At 55.2% G+C, this 24,640-nt stretch overlaps 1 protein-coding gene across 1 annotated transcript in view; it reads right to left on the bottom strand.

Moving 5' to 3' along the window:
- TMIE (transmembrane inner ear) overlaps nt 1-15,531 on the bottom strand; it is a 136,753-nt gene extending 121,222 nt beyond the window's left edge. The window contains exon 1 of the mRNA XM_083186688.1: nt 15,039-15,531. Within this exon, the coding sequence (XP_083042814.1) occupies nt 15,039-15,140 (102 nt within the window). The 5' untranslated portion in view covers nt 15,141-15,531. The remainder of the gene's footprint in view (nt 1-15,038) is intronic.
- Nucleotides 15,532-24,640: the final 9,109 nt, after the last annotated feature.

The raw sequence follows: 24,640 nt of genomic DNA, 5'->3' as shown, positions 1-24,640 counted from the left end.
TGCTAAGTGGGGGGGATACTAATTACTCGGGCCCAGGCTTCCTGAAAAGGCCCAGTAGAGGCCCTGGTCCCACCCCCCTTTGCCCCTCCCTCAAGGGCAGCAGCAGCACACACTGTGCTGATAGCTGGACTCAGCATGCTGTAGGTGTGTGCTTCTGCTGCTGGCCTGCTGCTGCTGAGGGGGGGGGGGGGGGAGGGGGGGCAATAACACCATCCTCCCCTCCACTTTAGAGTGTTTTTTCACTCCCTAAACATTGGGGGGGTGATCGTTGGAGGTGGCCACGCCTCCCAAGATTAGGCCATGCCCAAAAATTTTTACCGGGGAGCTGCATACCTCTCGGCGGCCATGAATACATGCTCATTGCCGGGGGTTTCAGACTCACAGTGGGCCAGCGCTCCCAGAATCCTACACTTCTGGGTAGCCCGGTATGTGTTGCACTCCCCTGACAGACGATGGCGGTCCAGTAGAACATAAAGGAAAAGAAAAAGAATGTGACTGTGTGGCGCAATGGGAGAAATTGACAATTAATATATAACTTTTAATCTAAGTACATTTAAAATGCTGAGAAATATAAAACTGAATAAATAGATGTGAGAAGAACAAAGTATGTGATTTAAAAAGGAGGGGGTTACTTTGGTTCACTCTTTCTGACAAATTCCTTCTTAGATGGACAAAACCATGTGCACTGCAGGGGGGTAGATGTTACTTGTGCAGAGAGAATTAGATTTGGGTGAGGTTTTACTTCAAAGTGAGATCTATATTGCAGTGTAAAATAAAGCAGCCAGTGTTTACCCTGCACAGAAACAAAATAACTCACCCAAATCTAATTCTCTCTGCACATTTTACATCTGCCCCCCTGCAGTGCACATGGTTTTGTCCATCTAAGAAGGAATTTGGGTACTTATGTAGTATCTGGGCGTCCGATTTAGAAATCGGATCGGATCGCATCACATCGCATGCGACCAAATCGTATGCGATGCGATGGTCAAGATTTTTCCATAGGATTCAATGTTAAAATGGTCTGAGTCCATTTTAACATAGAATTCAGTGGGAAAAAGGGGTCCTTTTCCTTTCCCCACTATCCAAGTGGGCATGGAGTTGGATATAAACCTGTGGCGAGCGTAGCGAGCCACCGAGCCCGAAGCGTGGCGAGCGTAGCGAGCCCCGCAAGGGGACAGAATACTTTTTAAGAAATATGCGTTCGCTCGCCACGCTTCGGGCTCGGTGGCTCGCTGCGCTCGCCACGCTATATAAAATCAACTCTATGCCCACTTGGATAGTGGGGAAATGAACAGGACCTTCTTAACATTGAATCCTATGCAAAATCGCATCGAATCGCATCGCATCTGATTGTATGCCTTAAGGTAAGGCATACAATCACAAAATCGGCAGCCCAGATACTACATAAGTACCGGAATTTGTCCTATGTACATAGGAGTGATCTGAAACAGTTACTGAATATGTTTCTACTCTGTGAAGGACACATTCACTGGAAACAATGTTACATGTTCTCCTTCCTACAGATATATTTTATATCGTTCACAATATAACAAAGCAGAGAATTTGGGAATCATTGAAATAGGGAATATTTTGCAAAGCTAAGGGCAAATAATTACCCCATGTGGATTCAGGATATATGGAGAATAACATGTTCAGGGATTAACTTCATATGTTCCAATTTATTCATATTTCACAAATAGATTTATTAATAACTAACTATAAACCAAGATGGGAAGTCAGCGGCGGGGTCCCAGCAGCAGATGGGAACTAGCAGCGCTACTTGTTCCCATCTGCCACCGGGACCCCGCCGCTGACTGCTCATCCGCCGCAGGGACCCTGCTGCCTCCCCAGCGCTACATGGGCCCCGCAGATCCCCGCAGGCAGTTTCTAGACAATTTAGCTCCCACGGCGAAGAAATAATCCCTTACAGAATATGGCAGTGAAGAAATTGCACGCGCAGAAATAGGGGGTGGAGCTTAACAAAAATTGCATGGCTTAATAAAAAAAGGGGTGCGGTCTAGCAGGAAAACAATCACCTTACATCTCACTTTTGCAACCTGCATGACCAGACATTGGTTACCGCAGGAATTGTCATTGTCCTCCCGCACTTAAGTTGGCGGGCTGAAAATATAAAGGCCCACACAGTGACCTAGTACGCCTCACAGATCAAGGCCAAACAATGACAGGCTACTTAAATCATTATACACTGTTTATCCGTGATGCCACTTACACATTATGCCGCACACCGTGATGCCCATTACACATCACACCGCACACTGTGATGACAATTACATATTATGTCACAACGTGATGACAATTACACATTGTGTCGCACACTGCGATGATAATAACATATTACGCCGCACACCATGATGACAATTACACATTATGCCGCACACCATGATGCCCATTAGACCCCACAATGTGATAGCAATTACACAATACTCCCCACACACCGTAATGCACATTACACATTATGCCCCATGTGCCGCTGCTGCACAACTGATGCCGATTACTAATATGCCCCTGCAGTGCCAGAAATGCCCCCACAGTGCCAGATGTGCCACACATATATGCCTCCATAGTGCTATGTATGCCCCACTGTGCCACATATGCCCCCACAGTGCCACATATATGCCCAGTGATAGACATGCCGTGCAGCGCCCCGGGCGGCTGCACGGCTTGTCCGCCTCTAGAAACTGCCCTGCCCGCAGGTACCAGGGGAGGGGCGGCCTGCCTCCATTCGGGGTGAGGGGGGGGGCGACCAGATCTTTTATTGTCCAGGCCCCCACAGACCTTAATCCAGCCTTGCTCCCTGCCAGTGTGATATCACGACCCCTGTGCACGGCTGAGAATGGCATTGCAGCAATGTGAATAGGGGAAAATCCATTCGTAATCACTCACCATTGATTGGATTACACCCCCCCCCCCCCCTCCACCCACTAGGGCGAGGGATGCGGTACACTTTAATGGTGTCCATGTCCAGTGTGTCAACATTTGTGATGAAAAAAAGTGAAAAACTCGACCCTTTGATTGTTGACCTTCCAACTCTGTCGACTTAGCCACATCGACCTATGTCAGGTGTTGTCCTAAGCCCTGTCGACACGTGCATCATCAGAGTGTGCAGGGATTTGCGTACATGTGTTATAGACAGAGAACCGCTCTGTGAGTACTGTCTGTAGACAGCCGCCTGGATTGCTGTCCTGCATCAGGCCCTAACAGGGATAATGTTCTGGTTGTCCGCCCCTCACTCCCGGCCATCTCCTCGCTGTGGTCACACCTGAATGAGAGCGAGCTGAGATCTGCTGAGCGTGTTGCTCGTCCTTATTAGTGAGCCCATGGTCAAGTCTTTAGGACTCCGCTACAGGCACTGAGACGGGCTGGTCGCCCATATTACCTGCACAGACATTGCAGTACAGTACAGCATACCCTAGCCTACCCCCATGGAACAGCCGGGAGGCCCCCAAAAATTGGATCCCCCTACCGGCATCTCGCAAGGTGACCACATGCTGCTCGGAGCCTGCAATAATGAGGGGCACTCCATCTGTACACAATTGTTACATCATAGATACAAAATACAATAATAAATAAGAAAGAGAGGGACATATAGGGATTACACTGAAATACTCATAGACTCATTGTACAGTAGACACATGGCATAAATCACACAGTATCCAGCATCTTATTAATATACAGAGCAACCCCGCAATGTGCATACGTCACAATATGTGTATGCGCGAGATACGGTGTGGGTCCTGTTTACTATGTCATCTGCTGTCACAGTGCAGGTCTCTTACACACAGCCTGTGCCCCCATCACCTGCCCCGGGCACCATGCAGGTCTCTTACACACAGCCTGTGCCCCCGTCACCTGCCCCGGGCACCATGCAGGTCTCTTACACACAGCCTGTGCCCCCATCACCTGCCCCGGGCATGCAGGTCTCTTACACACAGCCTGTGCCCCCGTCACCTGCCCCGGGCACCATGCAGGTCTCTTACACACAGCATGTGCCCCCATCACCTGCCCCGGGCACCATGCAGGTCTCTTACACAAAGCCTGTGCCCCATCACCTGCCCCGTGCACCATGCCGGTCTCTTACACACAGCCTGTGCCCCCATCACCTGCCCCGGGTACCATGCAGGTCTCTTACACACAGCCTGTGCCCCCGTCACCTGCCCCGTGCACCATGCCGGTCTCTTACACACAGCATGTGCCCCCATCACCTGCCCCGGGCACCATGCTGGTCTCTTACACACAGCCTGTGCCCCATCACCTGCCCCGGGCACCATGCAGGTCTCTTACACACAGCCTGTGCCCCCATCACCTGCCCTGGGCACCATGCATGTCTCTTACACACAGCCTGTGCCCCATCACCTGCCCCGGGCACCATACAGGTCTCTTACACACAGCCTGTGCCCCCGTCACCTGCCCCGGGCACCATGCAGGTCTCTTTCACACAGCCTGTGCCCCCGTCACCTGCCCCGGGCACCATGCAGGTCTCTTACACACAGCCTGTGCCTCCATCACCTGCCCCGGGCACCATGCTGGTCTCTTACACACACCCTGTGCCCCCGTCACCTGCCCCGGGCACCATGCAGGTCTCTAACACACAGCCTGTGCCTACATCACCTGCCCCGGGCACCATGCAGGTCTCTAACACACAGCCTGTGCCTACATCACCTGCCCCGGGCACCATACAGGTCTCTTACACACAGCCTGTGCCCCCATCACCTGCCCCGGGCACCATGCTGGTCTCTTACACACAGCCTGTGCCCCATCACCTGCCCCGGGCACCATGCAGGTCTCTTACACACAGCCTGTTCCCCATCACCTGCCCCGGGCACCATGCAGGTCTCTTACACACAGCCTGTGCCTCCATCACCTGCCCCGGGCACCATGCAGGTCTCTTACACACAGCCTGTGCCCCATATCACCTGCCCCGGGCACCATGCAGGTCTCTTACACACAGCCTGTGCCTCCATCACCTGCCCCGGGCACCATGCTGGTCTCTTACACACAGCCTGTGCCCCATCACCTGTTCCGGGCACCATGCTGGTCTCTTACACACAGCCTGTGCCCCCAACACCTGCCCCGGGTACCATGCAGGTCTCTTACACACAGCCTGTGCCCCCGTCACCTGCCCCGGGCACCATGCAGGTCTCTTACACACAGCCTGTGCCCCCGTCACCTGTTCCGGGCACCATGCTGGTCTCTTACACACAGCCTGTGCCCCCAACACCTGCCCCGGGTACCATGCCGGTCTCTTACACACAGCCTGTGCCCCCATCACCTGTTCCGGGCACCATGCTGGTCTCTTACACACAGCCTGTGCCCCCAACACCTGCCCCGGGTACCATGCCGGTCTCTTACACACAGCCTGTGCCCCCGTCACCTGCCCCGGGCACCATGCTGGTCTCTTACACACAGCCTGTGCCCCCAACACCTGCCCCGGGTACCATGCAGGTCTCTTACACACAGCCTGTGCCCCCGTCACCTGCCCCGGGCACCATGCAGGTCTCTTACACACAGCCTGTGCCCCCGTCACCTGTTCCGGGCACCATGCTGGTCTCTTACACACAGCCTGTGCCCCCAACACCTGCCCCGGGTACCATGCCGGTCTCTTACACACAGCCTGTGCCCCCATCACCTGTTCCGGGCACCATGCTGGTCTCTTACACACAGCCTGTGCCCCCAACACCTGCCCCGGGTACCATGCCGGTCTCTTACACACAGCCTGTGCCCCCGTCACCTGCCCCAGGCACCATGCAGGTCTCTTACACACAGCCTGTGCCTCCATCACCTGCCCCGGGTACCATGCCGGTCTCTTACACACAGCCTGTGCCCCCGTCACCTGCCCCGGGCACCATGCAGGTCTCTTACACACAGCCTGTGCCCCCATCACCTGCCCCGGGTACCATGCAGGTCTCTTACACACAGCCTGTGCCCCATCACTTGCCCTGGGCACCATGCAGATCTCTCACACACAGCCTGTGCCCCCATCACTTGCCCCGGGCACCATGCAGATCTCTTACACACAGCCTGTGCCCCATCACCTGCCCCGGGCACCATGCAGGTCTCTTACACACAGCCTGTGCCCCCATCACCTGCCCTGGGCACCAAGCAGTTCTCTTACACACAGCCTGTGCCCCCATCACCTGCCCCGGGCACCATGCAGGTCTCTTACACACAGCCTGTGCCCCATCACCTGCCCCGGGCACCATGCAGGTCTCTTACACACAGCCTGTTCCCCATCACCTGCCCCGGGCACCATGCAGGTCTCTTACACACAGCCTGTGCCCCCGTCACCTGCCCCGGGCACCATGCAGGTCTCTTACACACAGCCTGTGCCCCCATCACCTGCCCCGGGCACCATGCAGGTCTCTTACACACAGCCTGTGCCCCCATCACCTGCCCCGGGCACCATGCAGGTCTCTTACACACAGCCTGTGCCCCCATCACCTGCCCCGGGCACCATGCAGGTCTCTTACACACAGCCTGTGCCTCCATCACCTGCCCCGGGCACCATGCAGGTCTCTTACACACAGCCTGTGCCCTCATCACCTGCCCCGGGCACCATGCAGGTCTCTTACACACAGGCTGTGCCCCCATCACCTGCCTCGGGCACCATGCAGGTCTCTTACACACAGCCTGTGCCCCCATCACCTGCCCCGGGCACCATGCAGGTCTCTTACACACAGCCTGTGCCCTCATCACCTGCCCCGGGCACCATGCAGGTCTCTTACACACAGCCTGTGCCCCCATCACCTGCCCCGGGCACCATGCAGGTCTCTTACACACAGGCTGTGCCCCCATCACCTGCCTCGGGCACCATGCAGGTCTCTTACACACAGCCTGTGCCCCGTAACCTGCCCCGGGCACCATGCAGGTCTCTTACACACAGCCTGTGCCCCCGTCACCTGCCCCGGGCACCATGCAGGTCTCTTACACACAGCCTGTGCCCCCATCACCTGCCCCGGGCACCATGCAGGTCTCTTACACACAGCCTGTGCCCCCATCACCTGCCCCAGGCACCATGCAGGTCTCTTACACACAGCCTGTGCCCCCTTCACCTGCCCCGGGCACCATGCAGGTCTCTTACACACAGCCTGTGCCCCCGTCACCTGCCCCGGGCACCATGCAGGTCTCTTACACACAGCCTGTGCCCCCATCACCTGCCCCGGGCACCATGCAGGTCTCTTACACACAGCCTGTGCCCCCGTCACCTGCCCCGGGCACCATGCAGGTCTCTTACACACAGCCTGTGCCCCCTTCACCTGCCCCGGGCACCATGCAGGTCTCTTACACACAGCCTGTGCCCCCGTCACCTGCCCCGGGCACCATGCAGGTCTCTTACACACAGCCTGTGCCCCCATCACCTGCCCCGGGTACCATGCAGGTCTCTTACACACAGCCTGTGCCCCATCACCTGCCCCGGGCACCATGCCGGTCTCTTACACACAGCCTGTGCCCCCGTCACCTGCCCCGTGCACCATGCCGGTCTCTTACACACAGCCTGTGCCCCCGTCACCTGCCCGGGCACCATGCCGGTCTCTTACACACAGCCTGTGCCCCCGTCACTTGCCCCGGGCACCATGCAGGTCTCCTACACACAGCCTGTGCCCCCATCACCTGCCCGGGCACCATGCAGGTCTCTTACACACAGCCTGTGCCCCCATCACCTGCCCCGGGCACCATGCAGGTCTCTTACACGCAGCCTGTGCCCCCATCACATGCCCCAGGCACCATGCAGGTCTCTTACACACAGCCTGTGCCTCCATCACCTGCCCCGGGCACCATGCAGGTCTGTTACACACAGCCTGTGCCCCCATCACATGCCCCAGGCACCATGCAGGTCTCTTACACACAGCCTGTGCCCCCATCACCTGCCCCGGGCACCATGCAGGTCTCTTACACACAGCCTGTGCCCCCATCACCTGCCCCGGGCACCATGCAGGTCTCTTACACACAGCCTGTGCCCCCATCACCTGCCCCGGGTACCATGCCGGTCTCTTACACACATCCTGTGCCCCATCACCTGCCCCTACCACCGTGCAGGACTCTAACACAAAGCCTGTGCCCCCATCCCCTACCCTGGGCACCAAGCAGTTCTCTTACACACAGCCTGTGCCCCCATCACAGGCTGTGCCCCCGTCACCTGCCCCGGGCACCATGCAGGTCTCTTACACACAGCCTGTGCCCCCGTCACTTGCCCCGGGCACCGTGCAGGTCTCTTACACACAGCTTGTGCCTCCATCACCTTCCCCGGGCACCATGCAGGTCTCTTACACATAGCCTGTGCCCCCATCACCTGCCCTGGGCACCATGCAGGTCTCTTACACACAGCCTGTGCCCCCATCACCTGCACCGGGCACCATGCAGGTCTCTTACACACAGCCTGTGCCCCCATCACTTGCCCCGGGCACCATGCTGGTCTCTTACACCAGGCAGGTCTCTTACACACAGCCTGTGCCCCCATCACCTAACCCGGGCACCATGCAGGTCTCTTACACACAGCCTGTGCCCCCGTAACCTGCCCCGGGCACCACACAGGTCTCTTACACACAGCCTTTGCTTCATCAATTGCCCCGGGCACCATGCAGGTCTCTTACACAAAGCCTGTGCCCCCGTCACCTGCCCCGGGCACCATGCCAGTCTCTTACACACAGCCTGTGCCCCCGTCACCTGCCCCGGGCACCATGCAGGTCTCTTACACCAGGCAGGTCTCTTACACACAGCCTGTGCCCCCATCATCTGTCCCGGGCACCATGCAGGTCTGTTACACACAGCCTGTGCCCCCATCACCTGCCCCGGGCACCATGTAGGTCTCTTACACACAGCCTGTGCCCCCATCACCTGCCTCAGGCACCATGCAGGTCTCTTACACACAGCCTTTTCCCCCATCACCTGCCCCGGGCACCTTCCAGCTCTCTTACACACAGCCTGTGCCCCCATCACCTGCCCCGGGCATCAAGCAGTTCTCTTACACACAGCCTGTGCCCCCATCACAGGCTGTGCCCCCAACACCTGCCCCGGGCACCATGCAGGTCTCTTACACACAGCCTGTGCCCCCATCACCTTCTCTGGGCACCATGCAGGTCTCTTACACACAGCCTGTGCCCCCATCACCTGCCCCGGGCAACATGCAGGTCTCTTACACACAGCCTGTGCCCCCGTCACCTGCCCCGGGCACCATGCAGGTCTCTTACACACAGCCTGTGCCCCCGTCACCTTCTCTGGGCACCATGCAGGTCTCTTACACACAGCCTGTGCCCCCATCACCTGCCCCGGGCAACATGCAGGTCTCTTTCACACAGTCTGTGCCCCCATCACCTGCCCCGGGTACCATGCAGGTCTCTTACACACAGCCTGTGCCCCCATCACCTGCCCCGGGAACCATGCAGGTCTCTTACACACAGCCTGTGCCCCATCACCTGCCCCGGGCACCATGCAGGTCTCTTACACACAGCCTGTGCCCCCATCACCTGCCCCGGGCACCATGCAGGTCTCTTACACACAGCCTGTGCCCCCATCACCTGCCCCGGGCACCATGCGGGTGTCTTACACACAGCCTGTGCCCCCATCACCTGCCCTTGGCACCAAGCAGTTCTCTTACACACAGCCTGTGCCCCCATCACAGGCTGTGCCCCCATCACCTGCCCTGGCCACCATGCAGGTCTCTCAAACACAGCGTGTGCCCCCATCATTTGCCCCGATCACCATGCAGGTCTCTTACACCAGGCAGGTCTCTTACACACAGCCTGTGCCCCCATCACCTGCCCCGGGCACCATGCAGGTCTCTTACACACAGCCTGTGCCCACATCACCTGCCCCGGGTATCATGCAGGTCTCTTACACACAGCTTGTGCCCCCATCACCTGCTCCGGGCACCATGCAGGTCTCTAACACACAGCTTGTGCCCACCTCACCTGCCCCGGGTACCATGCAGGTCTCTTACACACAGCCTGTGCCCACATCACCTGCCCCGGGTACCATGCAGGTCTCTTACACAGAACCTGTGCCCCCATCACCGGCCCGGGGCACCATGCATGTCTCTCACCCACAGCTCGTGCCCCCATGACCTGCCCCGGGCACCATGCAGGTCTCTTACACACAGCCTGTGCCCACATCACCTGCCCCGGGTACCATGCATGTCTCTCACCCACAGCTCGTGCCCCCATGACCTGCCCCGGGCACCATGCAGGTCTCTTACACACAGCCTGTGCCTCCATCGCCTGTGCCCCCATCACCTGCACCGGGCACCATGCAGGTCTCTTACACACAGCCTGTGCCTCCATCGCCTGTGCCCCCATCACCTGCACCGGGCACCATGCAGGTCTCTTACACACAGCCTGTGCCCCCATCACTTGCCCCGGGCACCATGCTGGTCTCTTATACCAGGCAGGTCTCTTACACACAGCCTGTGCCCCCATCACCTGCCCCAGGCACCATGCAGGTCTCTTACACACAGCCTGTGCCCCATCACCTGCCCCGGGCACCACGCAGGTCTCTTACACACAGCCTGTGCCCCCGTCACCTGCCCCGGGCACCATGCCAGTCTCTTACACACAGCCTGTGCCCCCGTCACCTGCCCCGGGCACCAAGCAGTTCTCTTACACACAGCCTGTGCCCCCATCACAGGCTGTGCCCCCAACACCTGCCCCGGGCACCATGCAGGTCTCTTACACACAGCCTGTGCCCCCATCACCTGCCCCGGGCACCATGCAGGTCTCTTACACACAGCCTGTGCCCCCATCACTTGCCACGGGCACCATGCAGGTCTCTAACACACAGCTTGTGCCCACCTCACCTGCCCCGGGTACCATGCAGGTCTCTTACACACAGCCTGTGCCCCCATCACCTGCCCCGGGCACCATGCAGGTCTCTTACACACAGCCTGTGCCCCCATCACTTGCCACGGGCACCATGCAGGTCTCTTACACCAGGCAGGTCTCTTACACACAGCCTGTGCCCCCATCACCTGCCCCGGGCACCATGCAGGTCTCTTACACCAGGCAGGTCTCTTACACACAGCCTGTGCCCCCATCACCTGCCCCGGGCACCATACAGGTCTCTTACACACAGCCTGTGCCCACATTACCTGCCCCGGGTATCATGCAGGTCTCTTACACACAGCTTGTGCCCCCATCACCTGCCCCGGGCACCATGCAGGTCTCTAACACACAGCTTGTGCCCACCTCACCTGCCCCGGGTACCATGCAGGTCTTTTACACGCAGCCTGTGCCCACATCACCTGCCCCGGGTACCATGAAGGTCTCTTACACAGAACCTGTGCCCCCATCACCTGCCCGGGGCACCATGCATGTCTCTCACCCACAGCTCGTGCCCCCATGACCTGCCCCGGGCACCAGGCAGGACTCTTACACACAGCCTGTGCCCCCATCACTTGCCACGGGCACCATGCAGGTCTCTTACACCAGGCAGGTCTCTTACACACAGCCTGTGCCCCCATCACCTGCCCCGGGCACCATGCAGGTCTCTTACACACAGCCTGTGCCCCCGTCACCTGCCCCAGGCACCATGCAGGTCTCTTACACACAGCCTGTGCCCCCGTCACCTGCCCCGGGCACCATGCAGGTCTCTTACACACAGCATGTGCCCCCATCACCTGCCCCGGGCAACATGCAGGTCTCTTTCACACAGTCTGTGCCCCCATCACCTGCCCCGGGTACCATGCAGGTCTCTTACACACAGCCTGTGCCCCCATCACCTGCCCCGGGAACCATGCAGGTCTCTTACACACAGCCTGTGCCCCCATCACCTGCCCCGGGCACCATGCAGGTCTCTTACACACAGCCTGTGGACCCATCACCTGCCCCGGGCACCATACAGGTCTCTTACACACAGCCTGTGCCCCATCACCTGCCCCGGGCACCATGCAGGTCTCTTACACACAGCCTGTGCCACCATCACCTGCCCCGGGCACCATGCTGGTCTCTTACACACAGCCTGTGCCCCCATCACCTGCCCCGGGCACAATGCAGGTCTCTTACACACAGCCTGTGCCCCCATCACCTGCCCCGGGCACCATGCTGGTGTCTTACACACAGCCTGTGCCCCCATCACCTGCCCTTGGCACCTAGCAGTTCTCTTACACACAGCCTATGCCCCCATCACAGGCTGTGCCCCCATCACCTGCCCCGGGCACCATGCTGGTCTCTTACACACAGCCTGCGCCCCCATCACCTGCCCTGGGCACCATACAGGTCTCTTACACACAGCCTGTGCCCACATTACCTGCCCCGGGTATCATGCAGGTCTCTTACACACAGCTTGTGCCCCCATCACCTGCCCCGGGCACCATGCAGGTCTCTAACACACAGCTTGTGCCCACCTCACCTGCCCCGGGTACCATGCAGGTCTTTTACACGCAGCCTGTGCCCCCATCACCTGCCCCGGGCACCATACAGGTCTCTTACACACAGCCTGTGCCCACATTACCTGCCCCGGGTATCATGCAGGTCTCTTACACACAGCTTGTGCCCCCATCACCTGCCCCGGGCACCATGCAGGTCTCTAACACACAGCTTGTGCCCACATCACCTGCCCCGGGTACCATGAAGGTCTCTTACACAGAACCTGTGCCCCCATCACCTGCCCGGGGCACCATGCATGTCTCTCACCCACAGCTCGTGCCCCCATGACCTGCCCCGGGCACCAGGCAGGTCTCTTACACACAGCATGTGCCCCCATCACCTGCCCCGGGCAACATGCAGGTCTCTTTCACACAGTCTGTGCCCCCATCACCTGCCCCGGGTACCATGCAGGTCTTTTACACACAGCCTGTGCCCCCATCACCTGCCCCGGGAACCATGCAGGTCTCTTACACACAGCCTGTGCCACCATCACCTGCCCCGGGCACCATGCTGGTCTCTTACACACAGCCTGTGCCCCCATCACCTGCCCCGGGCACCATGCAGGTCTCTTACACACAGCCTGTGCCACCATCACCTGCCCCGGGCACCATGCTGGTCTCTTACACACAGCCTGTGCCCCATCACCTGCCCCGGGCACCATGCAGGTCTCTTACACACAGCCTGTGCCACCATCACCTGCCCCGGGCACCATGCTGGTCTCTTACACACAGCCTGTGCCCCCATCACTTGCCCCGGGCACCATGCTGGTCTCTTACACCAGGCAGGTCTCTTACACACAGCCTGTGCCCCCATCACCTAACCCGGGCACCATGCAGGTCTCTTACACACAGCCTGTGCCCCCGTAACCTGCCCCGGGCACCACACAGGTCTCTTACACACAGCCTTTGCTTCATCAATTGCCCCGGGCACCATGCAGGTCTCTTACACACAGCCTGTGCCCCCATCACCTGCCCCGGGCACCATGCTGGTGTCTTACACACAGCCTGTGCCCCCATCACCTGCCCTTGGCACCTAGCAGTTCTCTTACACACAGCCTATGCCCCCATCACAGGCTGTGCCCCCATCACCTGCCCCGGGCACCATGCTGGTCTCTAACACACAGCTTGTGCCCACCTCACCTGCCCCGGGTACCATGCAGGTCTTTTACACGCAGCCTGTGCCCACATCACCTGCCCCGGGTACCATGAAGGTCTCTTACACAGAACCTGTGCCCCCATCACCTGCCCGGGGCACCATGCATGTCTCTCACCCACAGCTCGTGCCCCCATGACCTGCCCCGGGCACCAGGCAGGACTCTTACACACAGCCTGTGCACCCATCACCTGCCCCGGGCACCTTGCAGCTCTCTTACACACAGCCTGTGCCCCATCACATGCCCCGGGCACCATGCAGGTCTCTTACACACAGTCTGTGCCCCCATCACCTGCCCCGGGCACCATGCAGGTCTCTTACACACAGCCTGTGCCCACATCACCTGCCCCGGGTACCATGCATGTCTCTCACCCACAGCTCGTGCCCCCATGACCTGCCCCGGGCACCATGCAGTTCTCTTACAAGCAGCCTGTGCCCCCATCACCTGCCCCGGGCACCAAGCAGTTCTCTTACAAACAGCCTGTGCCCCCATCACAGGCTGTGCCCCCATCACCTGCCCCGGGCACCATGCAGATCTCTTACACACAGCCTGTGCCCCCATCACCTGCCCCGGGCACCATGCAGGTCTCTTACACACAGCCTGTGCCCCCAACACCTGTCCCAGCCACCATGCAGGTCTCTAACACACAGCCTGTGCCCCCATCACCTGCCCCGGGCACCATTCAGGTCTCTTGCACACAGCATGTGCCCCCGTCACCTGCCCCGGGCACCATGCAGGTCTCTTGCACACAGCATGTGCCCCCGTCACCTGCCCCGGGCACCATGCAGGTCTCTTACACACAGCCTGTGCCCCCGTCACCTGCCCCGGGCACCATGCAGGTCTCTTACACACAGCCTGTGCCCCCGTCACCTGCCCCGGGCACCATGCAGGTCTCTTACACACAGCCTGTGCCCCCGTCACCTGCCCCGGGCACCATACAGGTCTCTTACACACAGCCTGTGCCCCCGTCACCTGCCCCGGGCACCATACAGGTCTCTTACACACAGCCTGTGCCCCCATCACCTGCCCCGGGCACCATGCCGGTCTCTTACACACAGCCTGTGCCCCCATCACCTGCCCCGGGCACCATACAGGTCTCTTACACACAGCCTGTGCCCCCGTCACCTGCCACGGGCACCATGCTGGTCTCTTACACACAGCCTGTGCCCCCGTCACCTGCCCCGGGCACCATGCTGGTCTCTTACACACAGCTTGTGCCCCCGTCACCTGCCCCGGGCACCATGCTGGTCTCTCACCCACAGCTCGTGCCCCCATGACCTGCCCCGGGCACCATGCTGGTCTCTTACACACAGCCTGTGCCCCCGTCACCTGCCCCGGGCACCATGCTGGTCTCTTACACACAGCTTGTGCCCCCGTCACCTGCCCTGGGCACCATGCTGGTCTCTCACCCACAGCTCGTGCCCCCATGACCTGCCCCGGGCACCATGCAGGTCTCTTACACACAGCCTGTGCCCCCATCACCTGCCCCGGGCACCATGCTGGTCTCTTACCTCCACCATCTGACAGTGAGCAGATCTCATAGTTACAGACATGAAATACAGGAGGATCTTCAGATGCGTGGAGAAGACCCTGTGATGTTGGTCCCACGCCATCTTCCAGCCACGTTGCTGAGCCTCTTCCTCCCTCTCTGGTCACCTGGAGGACCGGCCAGATGACTGATTTCCCCCCTAACCCCTGCCAGCTGACTGATATCCCCTTAGCCCCTGCCCGCTGACTGATAGCCCACCTAGCCCCTGCCAGCTGACTGATAGCCCCCTAGCCACTGCCCGCTGCCCTGAGCCTGTGTCTTCCTGTAGCTCCCTGCTCCTACTGTCACAGCCATGCAGCTGGAAGCTTCCCTGGGGGATAATTAATTAATGAGGCTGGTGTAAATGACACTGACTGCTGGTGAGCAGGGGGGTGGGGAGCGTTCCTGAGGACACGCACTGTGGAGAGCAGACATTCTGCCCTGTGCTCAGCAAACCCGCTGTTCTCACTGTTATAACTTTCCTTTGGTGGACTGATGTCCGTGAGAGAACAGGTGACACATAGTAACTCTCTGCCTAATATCACAGGACGCTGAGAGGACGCTGGTAGCTGTAGGGTTAATGCCTCTCGGGAAATGATGTACGGTCTGATAATATTTCCTGTTAGTTATATTGCACTGGTATATTATAAGGGGCCCATGTATCACCATCCGCATCTGAGGATGCAGATGTGATAACATCGGCCAAACTCGCAATGCGATAGTTGAATACATCGTGCAAAATACCCCAATGCTGTACTTTGCCCTGGGGAGGTGAATGTGATTTTTTGGTACTTATGTAGTAACTGGGCTGCCGATTTTTTGATTGTATGCCTTAAGTTAAGGCATACAATCAGATGCGATGCGATGCGATATCGCATCGCATCGCATCCGATATCGCATCCGATATCGGATGCGATGACCCGATTTTTCCATAGGAATCAATGTTAAAATGATTCCTATGGAAAAATGGGTCCTTTTCATACCCCTACTATCCAAGTGGGCATGGAGTTGGATATAAACCTGTGGCAAGCGTAGCGAGCCACCGAGCCCGAAGCGTGGCGAGCGAAGCGAGCCCCGCGAGGGGACGGTATTCGTCCCCTCGCGGGGCTCGCTTCGCTCGCCACGCTTCGGGCTCGGTGGCTCGCTACGCTCGCCACAGGTTTATATCCAACTCCATGCCCACTTGGATAGTAGGGGTATGAAAAGGACCCATTTTTCCCATTGAATTCCATGTTAAAATGGACTCAGTCCATTTTAACATTGATTCCTATGGAAAAATCGGGTCATCGCATCGCATCGCATCGCATCGAATCGCATGGTCGCATGCGATGCGATGCGATCTCCCGATCCGACCCGATTTAGAAATCGGCAGCCCAGTTACTACATAAGTACCGATTTTTTAAATTGTTTTTTTTTTATATATATATATTGAGTCGGATGGCTGCGTGTTCCGTCGGACGGCCGATGTATTTTGTTTGCGCATGTGCAGAGGCGTTTCTGCACATGTGTGAATGCCGCGCACGTCCGAATACGGCGTGAATTCCTTACAGAAAATGATTGGTCGGAACAATCCGAGCAGGGGGTGGAGAGGGGCGTGAAGGGCTGTTTGGGCTCATTGCCATATGCGTATGCCCCGCGTTTCATGGGCGTTCCCATTAAAACGCTGGGCGTACATATGGTAATCTGGCTGTGACGCACATGTGGGGGGCGGACAACTGACATAGCCGGATGCCAGCTGCCCCCCCCCCCCCCCCCCCCCCATATCCCTGCTTTCGTATGGAGAAATGCCTGAGTGGTCTGGAGCACTCAGAGCTGTCTGACCAATTGGTCCATCATTCGATGGTCGGCAACCATCGGAGGATGGGAGAGGTTCCCACAGATGGGGGAGTTGATCACATCCACTCGCGCTCCGTTCGCTCGCCATCTTACCGCATTCGGACGGTGAGAGCGATCCGTACAGTAGGCGGGGCTAAGGACACTTGGTGGCCGTCCGAAAATACACATGCGTCCGATTCAACTAGAATAAGGGCTTATGATCAGCTTGAGTCTCCATCGGACACACCCAGATGATCGCCGTGGCGCGGTTCCTGTACAGCTTTCTCTGCTTAGGATTAGAAATGCCGTGGCCGGCGAAGAGGGCTGCGGATTTTAGAGAATCCCGCCCTTAATCAATTGATGGTGATGTATTTGCAGCCAAGCACAGGGGCGGAGGGAGGAAGCTCAGCGGGGCGGAGGGAGGAAGCTCAGCGGGGCGGAGGGAGGAAGCTCAGCGGGGCGGAGAGGGGAAGCTCAGCGGGACTGGGCTTCGAATGCTTGCAGCCCAGCAAGCAGATTTGAGTCAGACCCAAAGTGGAGAGTGATAAAGGACCAGTTCCCAACTGTCATTTCTCAAACATGGTCTGTACCAAGGTAGTTAGGAGCTGATTGTCTGGTCTGTTATCACTCTACATTTGACTATGACTACTATTTGGGCACAGCAGTACCTAATGTTGACTCTCAGCAACCCCTCTTTGTCCCCCCCCCCCCACAGCAGAGACCACAGAGGAGCTTAAAGGTCACCACCCGATGGTTGAAGAACAAAACAAAAGCTTTGGAAGTCCCGCCCCCAATCTCTGTCTCTCAGGGAGGGGGGGGGGGGGGGGGGGGGCAATAATACAGTGCCTAAGGGAAGCCTGAACCTTAAATCTGCTGCTACGTGGACCCTCAGGGTGCCTTGTTATTTGGGAACCTCAGTCCTAGGTTGAAGAGTCAGAAATGTAATGAGGCACAGTATGGTCTGTGGACACTTAATGGCATAATGTGAATTGGGTATACTGTGTGGCATAATGTGTACTGCTGCAGGTCCCTATCTGGGCTCTAGCAAAAAAAGGGGTGTGGTCTCATGGTAATGGGGCACGGCTTCAGGTCCAGACCCTGTTACAGTGCAGAACATGGCTCCTGTCAATGAGCAGGAAATGCCAGTTTGGAGCAGTCTCTCAGCAGCCTACACACCTTAGTGATGTCACTGCTGGCAGCCCGACAATGTGGCATTGTGTAAATTAGGAAACTACGATGGTTCATAAACTAGGGCACTACTATGGAGCATGATAATAACTAGTGCACTACTAAGGGGCATGATAAATAGGGCACTACTGAGGAGCATGATAATAACTAGTGCACTACTACGGGTCATATTAAATAGTGCACTACTATTGGGCAAAATATTAACTACTTCACTGCTACAGGGCATTACTATGGGGCATAATATTAGCTAGGGCACTACAACGGGGCATTTTAACTAGGGCACTACTATGGGGCATAATATTAACTAGGGCACCACTACAAGGCATAATAATAACTAGGGCACTGCTATGGGCATATTAGCTAGGGCATTACTATAGGGCATAATTTTAACTAGGGCACAAATACGGGGAATACTAACTAGGGCACTACTATGGGGCATAATATTAACTGGGGTACTACTTCAGGGCATAATATTAATTAGGCCTCTACTATGGGGCATAATAATATTAACTAGGGCACTACTATGGGGCATAATATTAACTAGGGCACTACTATGGGGCATAATATTAACTAGGGAACTACTACGGGGCATAACATTAACTAGGGCACTACTACGGCGCATTATATTAACTAGTACACTGCTATGGGACTTAATATTAACTAGGGCACTAACTAGGGCACGACTAAGAGGCATAATATTAACTATGGCACTGCTATGGGGCATAATATTAACTAGCAAACTACTATAGGCCATATTATTAACTAGGACACTACTACTGGGCATATGAACTAGGGCACTACTATAGCACATATTATTAACTAGGGAACTACTATGGGGCATAATATTAACAAGGGCACTACTACAAGGCATAATTTTAACTAGGGCACTACTACAAGGCATAATATTAACTAGGGCACTGCTATGGTGCATAGTATGAACTAGGGCACTGCTGACCTGCCCTGCATATGTACTTTCAGGATGTCGGCAGTAGGGATTCCGGCGTCGGCACTCCTCATCAATGTCGGGATTCCAGGGCTGGTCTTGTGGGCACAAGTTGGGATTCCGGTGTCTGTATTGTGGCTACCGGCGTCCTGTCTGCCAGGATCTTAGCCGCGTTCTCTGAGATGTGACTAAAACCATCTCGCGCTTATCTCTGAGAGACACACGACTGATTATGGTAATTCTCCACATTCCCATTATTTGCCTGGTAAATCAGTAACTTTGATACTGAGCTCTGATCCTCTGTATCCCCGGCATGAAGCCGCATTGTCCGTCCTTCACTAAATGAGGTCCCATAATGGGCCGGCAATATCAGTGCTGGCAGCTTCCTCGCTAACTCCAGATATCATCAGGGCAAGTTGGAGAAGTTAATTGGAAACAATATTTCAAGGAAGAGGAATCATGAAACAAAAAGACATAAATGAGTCGTCAGATGTCGTTATAATGAGGTGATGGCTTCAGGGTGAGTCAGGAAGGAGACAATGTTATACTGAGGTTCTGTCTGGCCCAATGAACGCATGGTGGGTGAGGCCCATTGTGGATTTACCACTGTCAGCATGTATGGACAGCTTGCAAAAGTTATTGGGAGAGGGACCCATAGCATCCTTCCCCAGCACTCTCTGCGCACTCAAGTGTAGCAGGGTATACAGGACACCTTTCTGAGCATCTGTGTGTGTGTGTATCATATGTGTGTATGTGTATAAATACACATTATATGCAGATACACAACAATGAGTGTATTACTCCCTCTGCAGTTAGTGGTTGTCACCAGTGTAAACACAATCTCATTCTTATAAGGCGCCTAATGAATTATGTTGTTGTTAACCTGTACTATTACTTAACTCTTATGCCTAGAAATAAAATGACACAAACACCTTATCTAAAAATAACGACACTGACACCAACTGCGTAAGGTTAAAAAGGTCATAGTTGTTTATTGAAGTGGTATGACCCCTATTTGTATAAGGGTTGGCAAAGAAAGCGCTTGAGACCAGCACCAGTCCCGGGTGTTGCCATGGCAGCGATCGTAACGCCCCAAGCTGGCCACACCCCTTATTGTGGGTACAGCCCGCGCTGTGATGGACATACCGCCCCCTTCTATTGCATGACGTGGACCTTCCATGAAGGATCCAACGTCCCAAGCCGGAGCTGTGGATTTGCCCGCCTTCTTGGCAAAGGGGGGCAATACCGCACAGAGACCACCTGACACCCCACCTGACTGCTGGTCGAGAGCGCCTTCTCACTGATTATTAACTAAACGCTATGGAAATAGAGAACCAAATTTGGTGAGATAGCATCAGGCCAGGTAGCACAGAGGAAAAGGGTAGGGAGGGTGGGGATCCAGACTCAAAGAGGCTCACTTCCTGTCTCTGATCACTGATATACCCTCTCTGGCTAACGCCCCCCTGCTACCTGATTGGCAGAACTAACTGCCACTCAACTGTATTTCCATAGGGCTTCACACAGATGCTTCTGCTATACTTGCTTGTGGACAACAAATTCACAGGCTCTTAAATTCCCTCCAGCCTATGTGGCCCTCACTCTGTCTAAGGCGCCACGAACACCTTATCTAAAAATAACGACACGGACACCAACTGCGTAAGATTAAAAAGGTCATGGTTGTTTATTTAAGTGGTATGACCCCTATTTGTATAAGGGATGGCAAAGAAAGCGCTTGAGACCAGCCCCAGTCCCGGGTGTTGCCATGGCAGCGACCGTAGCGCCCCCAAACTGGCCACACCCAGCCCGCGCTGTGACGGACATACCGCCCCCTTCTATTGCATGACGTGGACCTTCCATGAAGGATCCAACACCCCCAGCCGGAGCTGGGGACTCGCCCGCCTTCTTGGCAAAGGGGGGGCAATACCGCACAGAGACCACCTGACACCCCACCTGCTTGCTGGTCGAGAGCGCCTTCTCGCCACAGCCTGTGTTACTAAGACCCCGCAGGGTCACCACGCGTAACCAGGCCCTGCCATCCTAAACAAATAACAACCTACGCTAAACTAACCTAAACTAGAGAAAATGTCCTCCAAAAACACTGCCATGCCTGACTTTAATTGGAGGAAAGAAAACGGATTGTCTTATGGTGGTGCACCATTTATAGAGAATGGAGTCATAAAATATACCTTTAATTATTTTTATTTAAAATGAAGAAAACGAAATATGACATACAACATATAACATAGACACAAGTGAAAACAGTGTGTTTTTTTAAAAAGCACGTGCGGGTTCCAAAAGCAATTCCCTCTATTCTATTTTATTTATCATTGACACTTTATGTTTTTTCCTTCTTGTTTTTACAAAAATAATCGAGGAATAATGTGTGTCGATTTAGAATGGGTTTTTTGTGTTTATATGCAGTTGTAAGTTTTTAACATTTCTAAGCAGCCTAATTGACAGCTACCTAGAGGCGGTAATTGGCACTAAAAGGTTACAATAGACTAATGGCTCAATTAATTACCAGAGTGTCTGGCGTTAAAGCTTGTTGTATTACTTATATTTCAGATACAATGTGTTACATTAAAGTCTAGGTAACGGGGTGTTGTCACTGTTAAATTCCATCTGGAGTCAGAAGATGGACACCATCCGGCCTATACATTCTTTAACGATAGCAGGATGTCTAACCGCCGTGCCACCCCGAGCCACAACATGCCTAGACACCGCATGGTTCAACTTCCTCCTGGCCCTCTCGATTGCTGTCACATTCCGGCAACCCCGCCAGTTAATGCGGGGAACTATGTCGGACCACACAATCCTCACACCAGGCCAGAGGTCTGCCAGACGCACCCATCCTCTTGACCAGGTCATTGCCGCCTAAGTGAATCACCAGAACATCAGGGCGGCTCCACTTACGGGTTTTGGCGGATAACAGCTCCCATAGACTATCCCAATGGAGGCCCCTGACTCCAAACCATTGAACAGCAAGTGCCCTCTCCAGAACAGGAGCACTGGAGGCTAGTGGGTGCCTAGCAGCCCAAAAAATAAAAGAGTGTCCTAAGACCCAAACCCTACCGTGGGCTAAATGTAATAGGGTAAGAGTTTCAGAAAGTGAGAGATTTTGGGAGAGTTTTCCCATTTTTTTTAAAGCAGCAATCAATTACAGGGCAAAACCAGGTTGATTTTGCCATGTAATTGATGTCTGCTTTAAAAAAACATGGGAAAACTCTCCCAAAATCTCTCACTTTCTGAAACTCTCACCCTATTACATTTGGCCCCCAGAGTCATATCGGAAGAGGGAGGGGCTGAAAAAAGAAAAAACCTAGTGATTAACATCATGATAGACTTTAAACACAAAAAAATGTATGAACTACGGCCCAAGTGAAAGTGAAAAACTTAAAAAAAACCTTCTGTGAACTTTAGGGGACAGCCAATTGAATTAGTCCACAATGAAGGAAAAAGTAAAAAATTCCCTTCACACCGTCAATTCCGGAACGCTGGGAGCTATATTCCGAAGCCAAGGAAACTGGACATACAGCCGCGTTAGCCTGTGCATTAAGGGTAACCCAGTGGCCCCTACCCATCTGATCCATTTTGGACCGCTTGATCTTACATAACACTTGCCCTTCTCGGAATACTACGTCTTCCCCGAGAATGCCAGTGTGGGAGAGCTTGCTGGCTGCCACTAGCTCGCTGATGCGAAATGCGCCATGAAACGCGAATGTGAACGCAACCCGAAACAGTGCCACTTCGTATTCGCTCTCAGAACCTTTAGCTAAACAACCTACCAGGTCACCCAGCATACTTTCGTCTATGGGTTTGCGTGAATCCGGGGGGACCAGACGCACCCGTGCCCAACCCTTCATGGCTTTGGACAATACAAAAGACCTCCTGGGGTCAGGATCGCCGCGTAAGCGCGAATGGAAGGCGATGCCTGCCAATGCCGCCGCCATAGCCGACTTTGACCTGCCCCGCCTATGGTGACCCCAAACGAAAGCGAGGAACCGGTCCTCGACCGACTTACCGCTGGACTCGGGGGAGCCCTGAAATTTCACCCAGTCCTGCCACGCGGCCCCATAAGTTCTACGGGTGGAAGGGGCCAAGGACAATAGAGCCAGGTCCGTCATGCCGGCTCTATGATCTGCCACACAAAAGGGGGACAATTAAGCCCTCGCGAACTGAAACCTCGACAGGGCATCTGCTATGTTGTTATCCACCCCCGGGACATGCCTGGCCCTGAACTGAATGTTATGCCGTAAGCAGAGCAAAACTAAGTGTCTTAGCAGACGCAAAGCCTCGGGGGAGGCCGCCCTCTGATTATTAATGGCATGAACCACTCCCACGTTGTCACACCAGAACACTATGTTCTGGTTAGCCAGCCGGGAGCACCACAGCTCTGCAGAAACTATAATCGGGAAAAGCTTGAGGAGCAGCAGGTTGACCGTGAAACCACGGTCAACCCACGACTGAGGCCACTTCGAGGCGCACCATTCCCCATGGCAGAGCCGGCCTTAGGCATAGGCAAACTAGGCAAATGCCTAGGGCATTTGGAATGCCTAGGGGCATCAGCAGCTTCTGCTGATTAAAATGATATGCAGCATGCCTATATTCTGTGTGTGAGTGAGTATCTGCCTATGAAATAGGCACCCAACGTTAGCAGAACTGGCCAGGAGCTGCATGGCCTATTGAGTCAAGATGTATGAGGAAACATCTGTATCCAAGCAGAGGCAGAGGTCACAGTGTTAGCGGCTGTGCGAGTGCTGTCTGCGGGTGGGTTGGTTGTGCAATAGTGTTCGGCATATGTGTAAGGGGCATTATGTGTGTCATGTATAAATGCATTAATAATGTGCGACATGTGTAACATGCATTATGTGTGTCATGTGTATAAGGGCATTAATAATGTGCAACATATGTGTAATGGGCTTTATGTGTGTCATGTGTATAAGGGCATTAATAATTTGCAACATATGTGTATGGGGCATTATGTGTGTCATTATGTGTATGAAGGGCATTAATAAAGGTTGGCATAATGTGTTAGGGGCATTATGGTTATAAGGACATTAATAATGTGTGTCATGTGTAAGGGGCATTACTGTGTGGTATTATCAGGGATGCCGAGAGAAAGGGGTAGGGGGGGTACAAATTACCCAGGCCAAAGTCTGATGGAAGGGCCCAGTGGGGGCCCCGGGCCCCTTCCCTTAAGTGACAGCAGCAGCTGCAGCTCTTCTCCTCTGCCCAGCACACCCTGCTTTGTGCTGGGTTGCAGTGTGGCCATGGAGGTGCTTAAAATACAATATTTTCTCAGGATTTTTTTCTAAGGGTATAATGTGAATAATGTAAGGAGTAATGTACATAAGGTAAAGTGGTACTACTGTGTGATGTAACGTGAATAAGGGACACCATCGCATGATGTAATGTGAATAAAGCTGCACTACTGTGTGGCATAATTTGAATTGGGGGTACTATTGTGTGGCCATGCCCCTTCCCAGCAAGAACACACCCCTGTTTGGGCTGCACACCGAATGTGTGCACTGTTTCTATTTAAAACTTTGCGGGTAGGAGCACCAAAATGATGACTGCTATGATGAGAGTTGATGGTGCTGGGAAAGGGGAGCAGGGTCAGAGGCGGAACTAGTGGCGGT

This window comes from Crinia signifera, chromosome 5, assembly GCF_055691185.1.
Source record: "Crinia signifera chromosome 5, ASM5569118v1, whole genome shotgun sequence".
Lineage (NCBI taxonomy): Eukaryota > Metazoa > Chordata > Amphibia > Anura > Myobatrachidae > Crinia > Crinia signifera.
Note: the sequence above shows the minus strand (reverse complement) of the source record. Positions and strands in the feature narration are given on the sequence as shown.